The 11,332-nt window shown below is 47.4% G+C and overlaps 1 protein-coding gene across 4 annotated transcripts in view; it reads right to left on the bottom strand.

The window, feature by feature from the left end:
• SRC (SRC proto-oncogene, non-receptor tyrosine kinase) overlaps positions 1 to 11,332 on the bottom strand; it is a 106,624-nt gene that overhangs the window by 4,280 nt on the left and 91,012 nt on the right. For all 4 annotated transcript variants that reach the window (XM_036749636.1, XM_036749635.1, XM_036749634.1 and 1 more), the window contains 6 exons: positions 9,075 to 9,224; positions 7,900 to 8,055; positions 5,418 to 5,597; positions 4,066 to 4,142; positions 2,797 to 2,950; positions 978 to 1,109 (listed from right to left, as the gene is read on the bottom strand). In XM_036749636.1, the coding sequence (XP_036605531.1) occupies positions 978 to 1,109; positions 2,797 to 2,950; positions 4,066 to 4,142; positions 5,418 to 5,597; positions 7,900 to 8,055; positions 9,075 to 9,224 (849 nt within the window). The remainder of the gene's footprint in view (positions 1 to 977; positions 1,110 to 2,796; positions 2,951 to 4,065; positions 4,143 to 5,417; positions 5,598 to 7,899; positions 8,056 to 9,074; positions 9,225 to 11,332) is intronic.

Here is an 11,332-nt window from a genome sequence, read left to right as displayed (position 1 = left end):
ATAGGCCCCAAATGGGGCATGTAGAAAACTTGAGGATGGTCAATAATCTTACTCCAGTTGGTTTTTATTCACCTGTCACTAACCTGGTGATAACTGGACATTAAATTAGCAGTCAAGTCTTATTCCCTTCTTGGTGATTTTTTTCCCCTTCAGAGTATATTGCAAATCTGAAAATTTGCCAGTGATACCTGGTAGAGACTACTGAAGACCAAGTATGCACAGCTCCTAATGCTTTCTCAACCATCAACCTCTGCAGATTTCACAGTAGTAATTATTTTTGCAGTATTGACCACTAGGGGATATATTTTTCTATCCATAGCCACCCATGAAGACTGTCTAAGTAGCTATGTCAATGGAGAGGACACACACTTCATTGATATCATGGGTTCCTGAAGTATATCTGGTTTTTTTTGACTTCTCAAAGGTATTGCTGTCCATGCCTAGGTGGAGCCCATGTTCAGGACAATTTAGCATATAAAAGTCACCAGGCAGTTTCTTCCTGACCCCCACTCCTGTTCTTGCTGGTGCCAAAGTTAGACCAAATCTCACCTCCTCCAGGATACCATCACTGACTCAAGTGAGGTCAGTATCCTCTTGGTAAACTGGATAGGTATTATGATTCCTATTTTATAAAGGAGGAGACCAAATGGGGAAGTGACTTGCCCATTTGGTTTTCACTTGTTCCTTTAGGTTCCCTTAGGTTAAGGCACTGCCCCTTGTAAAAATGCAAGTTCCCTCATGAAAGATCACATTCTAGCTTGTTCTTACTCATGACTTTTCTAAATTAGCAAAAGTGCCAGAAGCAACTTTTAAGTGGGAGGATAAGGGGAATTATGTGACCAGAGAAGCCAGATCAACCAAGAGCAAGGGTATACAAGATAAATTGTACCTGTTGCATTTTTGGTTGCATGCGGGTCCTGGGGGGTGCCTGGGGCACAGCACCTCCCCCCACCCAGAACCCTGCACTCTGTATTTACCTGGGTATGGCACTCGACCCTTGGTTGTCAGCTCAGTCAGCAGGATTCCAAAGGACCACACATCAGACTTGATGGTAAATCGGCCATATAGGGCAGCTTCTGGGGCTGTCCATTTGATGGGAAATTTGGCACCTAAAAGAGAAGGGTTTGTATGGAAGAGAGAGAAGCTGCTTTGTCCATAGGGGGACCGAGGCTGGGGACTCCCTGGCACGTTCACAGTTGAAAAGGGCATCAAATGGCATGCTCCCTCCCTGCATAGCCCCTGCACAGCTTTCCTTGACTGTTCCCTTCCACTCACCCCAGGTATCTAAACAGTGCTAAACCTTTCCACAACATTTCTTTAAGTGTCCCCTTCTCTACACCCACCTAGCAACCACTGTAGTTCAGTCCATCATGTATCATGTGGACTATGGCAGTAGTCTCTTTGCCTCCAGTCTCTCCCTGCTCCAAAGCATCCTCCACCCAGCTACTGAAAGCACAGATCTGACCATGTCACCCCCTCCTCTATTCAGTAAACTCCACTGGTTCCCTGTCACCTCCAGAATCAAGGACAAAGTGCTTTGTTTGGCATTTGAAGCTCTGTACAATGAGGCTCCTTCCTACCTCTCTAGTCTTCTTATACGTTATTCCTCTTCCTGCACTCTGGGGCTCAATTATCCTGGCCCATCAGACAGCTTCTCCTGTCTCTGCTGTTGTGGCCATTCCCCATGCCTGAGATGCTTCCCTCATCCCCTTTCTGTCTTAGGATAGCTGGTTTCCTTCAAGACTCAGCTCAAAGGGTATATGTGTAGGACGTATATTGGCTTCCATGCCATCTTGGAGGGGAGCAGGGAGAGGAGGGAGGGGAAGAAAATGTGGAACTCAAAAACTTGTGAAACTGAGTGTTTTAAACTAAAAATAAAATATCTAAAAAAATTTTAAAAAAGGCTCAGCTCAAGCACCACCTTTTGCAGGAGGCCTTTCCTGCCCCAGCCCCCAGCCTAGCTTTCAGCACCTTCCTTTCTAAAGTTACCTCATACATACCCTTACTATGTATGTTATCTATACCTATGTGTGTCCATAATGTCTCCCTCCATTAGAATGTGATGGCTCCTTGAGGGCCAAGGCTGTTTTGTGTCTTCGTCCCCTGTGTAGCAGGATGGCAAATAAGGTTCCCAAGTGCAGCTCTTCCCCCCAGATCATGACTAGCCTCAAAGGTATACACATGTCACCTTGGAACAGAGTTTGTGCTTTGCAAAGCATTTTCAGATCCATTATCTCATTCAATCTTCATAAGACCCCTTAGCCTGGTCAGTAGGTGAGGGCAAGGGTTGCAATGATGTGACTGGCATGACGTCACATGGTGAGTTAGGGAATTTATTAGTGAGGCAAGGAGTTAAAGTTGGGAAGGGCCTTAAAGATCATCTAGCCCAACTCTCCCACTTTCTGAAGGAAATGGGCCCAAAGATGCGAGCTAAATTATCCACAGCCACAACAAATCCATTGGGCTACATTGCTCTTTAACGTGCTTCCCAATTGGTACATTTGTTGCACCCGCCATAACTTTCCATTCCCCTCCCCCCACCTCTGCTAATCCATATCTCTTTGCTTCTCCTTCAAAGTTAGACCAAATCTCACCTCCTCTGGAATACCATCACTGACTCAAGTGAGGTCAGTATCCTCTTGGTAAACTGGATAGGTATTATGATTCCTATGGAAGTGACTTGCCCAAGATCATACACTGAGTTGGTGGTGCAGTTGAAGCAGCCCCTAGGTCCTTTGACCCCAACACTGTCTGCCCCACCAGACTGCTGACATCTTCCCTGTGGAGCCTGCGTACCTTGTCTGGCAGTGTACTCGTTGTCCTCGATAAGCCGGGCCAGCCCAAAGTCTGCCACCTTGCATACCAGATTCTCTCCCACCAGGATGTTGGCAGCCCGGAGGTCTCGGTGAACGTAGTTCATCCTTTCCACATAGGCCATACCAGACGCAATCTGTAGGTAAAACCCATGTTTCTGGGAGAGTTCTGACCAGGGTGATGCTGGCCCCTCTCAGTTTCTGAGTCAAACCACTGAGCTCATTCATACATTCAGATAGAGGCAGGTTTTGAAGTTTAAAACAAACAAGTCAGTCTCCATTGGCTAACCCAGCAAAGGGAGAGAGCTAAGAGTGGCCAGAGGCAGGCTATCTCAGGAGGGGTCGGGTCTCGTATATGTTCCATTCTCTACTTACAGGATTTTGAGGTGGATGAGCCCTTACAGATCCCTAGTCCAACCTCCACATTTCACAGAAAAGGAAAGTAAGGCCCAGGAAGACATGACTGCCCAAGGCCCTTGGAAATCCTCAAGTCTAAACCCTCATTTTAAAGATGGAAGAACCTGAGCCCCAGAGAGAAGAAGCAACTGACAGCAAGTCAGTGGCAGAAGTGGGGCTCGACCTGAGGGCTCCTGGGCCCAGGCAACTGCCCCTCTTCTTCATTAACCACTTCGTAAGGGTATGCCCTATTGCTAAACTGTAAGCCCCTTTGGATGAGTACCAGGTCTGATATATCTGAATCCCCTACAGTATAGTACCTGTTTGTTGATTTCCATTTGATTAGTAAGTACTTTATATATACTTAATGATTGCTTGAATCAATAATAATTATGATAGCCCACACTTCTAATGCACTTTTGGCCTTATCCATCACTTAAGAGCCCACTTAGGTAGGTAGGGAAAATATTATTATGCTCATTTTAGAGATGTGGATACTGAGGTTGAGAAAGGAGGTCACCCAGCTAGGAAATAGCAAAGCAAGAACTGAAAGGCAGGTCTTCAGAATCCAAGACCATCCTTTCTACAATGCCTCGCTGCCTCTCAACCAATCAGCACGTTCACTGATTCCTTCCATGAGCCAACCCAGTAGTCACAGCTGAGCTCAGACTTTTAAAAGACACAATTCAAATGAATGGCCCAACAATAAATCCTACGAGCTTACAGAGCAGGAGAAATGCTCGCTAGAATGGCCTGAGGAAACCTGGGCTAAACCTTAAATATGAAGCAGTGTTTGGGAGGATGCATAAACCAGAAGTCTGGGTGCCCTGGACTCTGGACTACAACTTGAGCTCACCTGAGCAGCCATGTCCACTAGCTGGGGCAGCCGAAGATACTTGCCCATGTCACCTTTAAGAAAGTCCAGCAAGCTCCCTGTGGAAGAAAAAGCATATTTCTAATCAAGGGTAGCCTTGAGCCTCCCCATCCCAGTGTCCACCCACCAAAGCCAAAGAAAGGCACCCCAGCCTTGGCCATAGGACAGAGAAGCCGGTCGGGGCACAGGACAAGGGATTCTAGTAGAGGGTAAATTTAGAGGTGTCAGTCTCATGGCTCTTAAGTAAGAAATGAGAGGAACTTGCTCTTCATACCACAGGTTTCATAGGATTTAGAAATGGAAGCAACTCAGAGATCATCTAACTCTCATGTTGCCAATGGGAAAACTAATGCCCCAGATGGAAAAATTATTTTTCCACAAGCCCACAGAGCTAGTAAGCAGCAGTGCTGTAATTTGAATCCAGGGCACTGGATTCAAAAATCCCACAAGAAAAGGGCACTGAAAGTCAGAAGGCAGAAGACCTGGGTTTGATTCCCTGCTTGGCTACTAAAAAGCCGCATGACCTTGGGCAAGTCACTTCTCTCGAAACTTCAGCTTCCTCCTCTATAAAATGAGGCAGTTGGATCTCTAAGATCCCTTTGGACTCTGTCCCACAACTCTACAAGACAAGGAACATAAAAATCAAGTGAATGCCTTGAGGGTGCTCATTATTTTAAAGAGATCTGAAAACCAAACAAGACTGCCTTAGATTCCCAATTTGGAGAATGTCAGGACACTGAGCTCTGGGCCAGGTCCAATCAGGTTCCCAAGATGTTTTGTTGATGAGCCATTTGTTCAGTTGGCCATCCAACAAAACGTTCCCATTTCGAACAGCAAATGAAGTTTGTTCCAGCTCTTGGTTCACTGTTCATTTCAAATCTATAGGGGGTGAATCCTTTTTACAAAATTATCTACTTGTGAATGTCAACTATTAAGTTGTCCAAACCCAGAATTTACTTGTATTCCCTCCTAAAATCATAGGATTTAGAACTGAAAGCAAGTTCAATCACCATTTTACAAATGAGCAAAATGAAGGTAGAAATGGACTGTGAAATCACAGGTTTACAGCTAGAAGGGATCTCAGAGACCATCTAGTCCAATCTTTTCATTTTACAGGTGAGGAAACCAAAGAAAACTTGTTTGACATCATATATTGAAAGAAGGGCAAGAGCCGTGATCTGAACCCAGGACTACTGCCTCTCTTCAGCTGCTCCATCGACTCCCCGTTCCACTGCCCATTGCCTCCCACAGTCCTCCAGACTTATCAGGCCCAGCCTAACTGACCCATGGCCTGCCCTCTGCCCCATGGCTTCCTCTCTTGCCCCGCAGCTCACCCTTGTTCATATATTCTGTGACGATGTAGATGGGCTCCTCAGATACCACAGCATACAGCTGTACCAGCTTCTCGTGCCGAAGCTTCTTCATGACCTGTGCTTCTTGCAAGAAGGCTTCTGGGGACATAGTGCCAGGCTTCAGGGTCTTTATTGCTACTCTGGTGGTGCCATTCCAGGTCCCTGAAGGTTAAAAGCAGTGGGGTCAAGGAAAGGTGCCCACCAGAGGGTGCCCACCCTGATCTGCACAGAAAAGGAGAGCTGAGAGACATTGAAAAGGTGGAATCAACAAGATCCAGCAACTGATTAGATATAGTGAAGTGGACGGAGGAGAGGGAGAATGAATGAAGAGTCAGGATTGACTCTGAGGTTTCAAACCTGGAGGAAACTCTCAACACAAGTAGAGAAGTTAGAAGACGGGGTGGGCTTAAGGGGACAGATAGGAGTTTGGGTTTGGACATGTTAAATTTGACGTGACTATGGTACCTCCAGGTGGATATGCCAAGCAGGTAGTCAGAGATGCAGAACTAGGGCACACAAAAGAGATGAGGACAAGATATAAGATCCCAGAGAAGAAAATCCATCCTACGTGACAGTCATCAGTTCCCCTCCTCTACTCTTCAGACTTCGGCATCATCACTCCCTCTCTTCTCCTTACCCCCGTCACAGAAGAGGAGGTAACTCTCTAATCGTGGGCACTTCTCTCTTCAGTCTCCTGCGGCATCTCTAGTCTCTCCTTTCCTGGCTCCTTCCTAGCTGCCTACAAACATGCTCAGGTTTTGTGATTCCTTTTTAAATGACCATTGGTTGACCTTTCTATCCCACCCAACTACTATTCAGTCTCCCCCTTCCCCCCCATCACTGCTGAAAGTATGAGAAAAATTGTCTATACCGGATAAATCCACTTCCTCAATTCCTCGAAAGCAGGCTTCCACCTTCACCAGTCTGAGAACCCACTCGCTGTACTCATCACTGACCTCCAAATCCGATGGCGCTTTTTCAGTTCTTATGCTCTCTGCCCTTTCTGCAGCTCTTGATACTGCTGGGCACCCCTCTTATTGACTACTTTCTCTCATCCCTGGTTCTCAGAGCCACCGTGTTCTCGTGTTTCTTACTTCTCTACCGGCTTCTTCTCTGTCTCCTTTGCTCCTTCCCCATCTTCTTCCTCACCCCTTAATGTTGGTTTTCCTCAAGAGTCTTTCCACTCCTCTCTCCCTATACCCTCTCCCTTTACCATCTTGTTCCCTGCCATAACTTCAGGTGTCAACATCTCGAGGAAGATCCCCCACTTCTTCAGTCCTGACCTTTCTTCTGCAGCCCAGACTTGTACCCCAACGGACTGTCTGACTTCTCTGTCTGGATATCTGGATACCCCACGCAGATCAAAGTGAACACATACAAACGGAGTCAGTTAGCTGGTACAGGCCTTTGTTACTACCCACCTGGACTGCTCCAAGAGTGTTCTGCTCAAGTACAGCCTGCCAGGGAAAGCTCAGGCTCTTCTGCCACCAATAAGGACCTTCACATCTCACACCAGTTTACCATCACATCCTTCATATTCATCCCCTCCAAAAGCCAACCTAATTAGATTCCTCTCTACCCCTGTAATATGCCCTGTACACTCTCAACTGCTCCATTTTACTTATACTGTTCCTTATGCCTGAAATACCATCTCTTCCCACCCCACTTTTTTCATTTTTTTTATTTTTTAAAGCACAGAGACTTTTTTATTCTTTTTTAGACTCTGAACACCACAACGATGGAGGCCATGTCTTAGTTTAGCTTTGTATCTCCCCTCTCCCCAAGTGCCAAGCACAGTGTTCTGCACATAGCATGTGCCAAATAAGTGTTCAATGAAGAGATGGATGGAGCCTATTGTGAAGGGCACTGAATGCCAGGTTAAAAAGTTTAGACCTTGGTGGGCAGTGTTGTGGGGGACAGGAGAAGGGAGAGTTCATTTGGAGCACCAGCAGAAGTGATGTACTCAGAGCTATGATCTAGGAAGATTATCCAAGAGGGACTTTGAGTCTGTATGAAGGAGGCAGCTTTGAGTAAAAGGAAGATGGCCAGGAGAGATGGTGATATGATCAACAGGACTGGGCCCATGTACTTGTGAGTATGTCTCATTTCCCCAGCCAGCTCTTGATTTAATTTCCTTCATTTCAGGGACCAGCTGACTTCTCTGACTTCAACACAAGATGTCCCCTTACAGGTCCTGCAAACAGTAGAGGCTTAATACAGCTTTGCTGACTTGACCTGCACTGACTTAATTAGAAGATCAAACCATATGCCTGAGCAGCATGGGAGAAATAATGTATATATTCCCAGGCTAAGGTGAAGGGTTCAGGTATTTTTCCTGTGGCTTGGGGGGGAGGGTGGCCAGGCCGGAAGGGAGGGTCAGCTGGCATCAGGGACAAAAAGGGAAGGAGAAGAAAAGGGACAGAAGATAGGGAGGGAGGGAACCAAGGAAGGAGGCAGCTCTCACCCATCCACACTTCTCCAAAGCAGCCCTGACCCAGTTTCACTTCCAGCCGCAGGGACTCCCGGGGGATCTCCCAGGCATCCTTAGCCAGGCCCTGGGTCTGGGGCTTGGACGTCGGGCAGACATTGGTGAGTCTGTGGCACAAGCCATCAGCATGTTCTGGAAGAGGAAAGGGGAGAAAGGGAAGTAGGACAGGCCAGACAATTGATCAGAGATAAATTCCAAGATAGCCCACAGCTGTTCCTTAGCTTTTCAAGATTTTGATTAAAGTGATGCAAGTTTATTTGCCCTGGGACCCTTCCTTCTTCCACCAATTGCCCCTCCCCAACACGCACTCGCACACACACACACGCTGAACAGATACAGAGCACACATCCCACGCACAAAAACACGTGCAGGCATGCTTCCAAAACAGACACACAGATATGAAAACATATGCAGATTTATAAGCATGCAAAAACACATAGATGTATCTGCATATACAAACACATGTAGACAGACACTAACATAGCAATATACACAAACACAGGTCTGCCTGAAGACATGCAGACACTTGGTTAGATGACAAGCCCTCCAGGATATATATAAGCTATTATGCAGAACAACAGACATGTGCACATGCAGACACAAGCCAACATGATCACACACACACCACGGATATATACACAAATCTACCCAAAAAGTACAGAGATACACAGCACACAGGCCCAGACACACCCATGCAGCTGCATACAAACATCCGTGGGCTCAGAGGGACAGATACACAAATACAACATACACACATATGCAGATGAGCAAGAAACCACCCAGCCACACAGGGAGGTTCACGGCTCCTCCCCTAAGCCTCAGCAGCCTTCCCAGCGATGAATCTAGCCAGCCGAACCCTGGGGATGCTGGTGTCTCTGCAATGCAGGGGAGGTACTTCTGGCTTCTTTGCCCACCTCTGGCTCACCCACATCTTAGTCCCCACCAAGGACCCCCACATCTCCCTCTTGCCAAGATAAGACCCCACCCCATCGCACACATACACACACACACACACACATGCACACATACACACATGCATACACACAAACACACACCATCATCACCAAGCCCAAGAGAACAAAGCAAGGGCAACTCCCCATCCCTGCGTCCCTACCCCTAGGACAACTGACCAGCTCACAACAAAAACATACTGGAGTAATAGGCCACGAGCTGCTGCAGGCTGTTGAACTGTGTGCGAGAGGTGATATAGAAGCCTCCACTGTCCAGCTTTCGGATCTTATAATGCTTCACATTGAGGCCCTTGGCATTGTCGAAGTCAGAGACAGAAAGGCAATAGGCACCTACAAAAAAAGCCCAGTGAGAAAACAGGTTAGAGAACCTGTATCAGATGGCTAGCATTTTGTCCCCTTGATAAACAGATCCTTTGAGTGGAATGATCCTAGGGCTAGGAGTCAGAAGAACTGGGTTCTAATCCCTGTTTTATCCCTAACTCACTGTGTCAGTTCACCTCCCTGGGCTTCAGCTTCCTCATCTGTCAAATGCGGATAATCACAGTGTTACGACACCGAAAGTATAAAATATGAAGTCATTTTAAAAGGAGAGGCCTACGCCTCCCTGCTTCTTTGCAGAGGTGGGGAAACCATAGGTGTGCAATACTCCATTGTCAGGTCAGACTTTTTCGGACATGCTAGTGAGTTCTGAGGATTTTTTTTTTCTTTCTCTTTTCTTATTCTTTATCATAAGCAACTCTTTGGCAAGGCACAGGTGGAGAGATGTAATGGGAAATGTAGGTGATAGTAAAGCAAAAGCCATCAATAAAATTTCTTTTTAAAAAAGAAGTGACCACTGCCCCCTGCTATCAACAATGCAAGGTCTAGAAGGCAGGTGCCAAAATAGAGCTGGACTTTAGACCTAGAGACCAGACCTGGGTTCTAGCACCAGTTGTACCTGGAACTGATTGACTCCATGACTAAGAGCAAGTGAGGAGCTCTCCAAGCCTAGTTTGCTCTTCAGTAAAATCAGGATAGTGATACTTATGCTACCAACCCAGAAGGACAAGGGGGAGGTGAAGAAAGTGCTTTAGCAAAATGAGAACTCCTAGTAACCCCATTACTCTGGGCTGGATGAAGAATTAGTGAGTGTCCTGCCTATGCCCACCCCACCTAGCAAATCCCCCTTGGTGGTTGGTAAGAAAATCCCAGGTCTGCCTGAGAAAAAAATTAACCAGAAATGCTTGCCCCGGTCCAGGTCCAGGCTCAGGGCCAGGGCAACATACCACCAGCTTAATGGCCCCTGCACTTCTACCTGGGGGAAGCAACCGTAACCTAACCCAACCCTCCCCTCCCTCCCCCTGGGTGCCAGGAGTGGCAATCATGGCTCTCCCTCCCCAGAGAAGGCAGCAGCCTTTCCAGGCCAGGGGCTCAAGTGACCTGAATGCATCATCCCCACAAAACCCTCAGAATGGGGCTGGGGCTAGGGTGGGGAAATGCCTTGCAAACCCCAGGTGCAGTCACGTTGGTTCATAGTCACATTCCATTCCAAAGGTTAATTTCTCTGTCCACATAACAAGCAAAGAGTGAAGCTAAGGGGTCTGGCAGGAAGGAGTGGGGGAGAAATAATCAAAACTTGTAGGAGATGGGTTTCTGGGTCACTGGAGGAGGGACTCTTGAGAACATAATCTCCTGCAATGAGCCTAGAGCCTTGGTTGGCCACCTGCTTAAGACAGAATTCAGGAACTAGGAGAGACCTCCTAACAAAACACTGCTTGTGACAGCTGGGAGGGTCCTTGGAGTATAGAACTTCACAACTGGAAAGGGCCCAGAAATCATCTAATCCAACCACAAACTCTGAGAAGGGAATGGCACTTGGGCAGTCACACAGCAAGTTAGCAGCAGCCCCAGGCCCTGAGCTGTGCAAGCATCTATAAACGCTGTTCTTTCTGTCTCTCTAGCTTGCCCAGTGCCAGAGGCTGTACAGAAGAGAGAGGCCCGAGTCCTTGGTTGTCATGGGTTACCCAGCTATTCCCAGCTTCCTGACCCACTTTCCACACAGCTCTTGGGGAAAAGGCTCGAGCCAGGACTAGGGCCAGGATCGGCTTCCCATGTGAAGCCTGGCACTCTGCTGATTGGTTGAGGGAGACAATGAAGGGGCCAGGCATCCTCCAAAGCACAGATCAGTGTAGCCACAACAGTGTAATAGAGAAGGAGGGAGAGGGGAGAAAGAGAAGAGGTGGAGGTGATTTGTTGCTGCAGCCCAGGAGGTGGGGAGGTCAGAGTGGCTATCTGTTTCAGTGGTGACCACAGAAAAAGAGGATAGTGAGGATGACAGAGAATCATTAATCACCAGGCCCCCCATAAAAGAGCATTGGGGGACTATGAAGAACCTGGGCCAGCTGAGGCTCAGAGATGCAGATCTGATGAATGTGCTCTGGTTGTCTCGAATGCTCATG

The sequence above is a fragment of the Trichosurus vulpecula genome, chromosome 3, assembly GCF_011100635.1.
Source record: "Trichosurus vulpecula isolate mTriVul1 chromosome 3, mTriVul1.pri, whole genome shotgun sequence".
Lineage (NCBI taxonomy): Eukaryota > Metazoa > Chordata > Mammalia > Diprotodontia > Phalangeridae > Trichosurus > Trichosurus vulpecula.
This window is presented reverse-complemented; position numbering and strand designations above follow the sequence as displayed.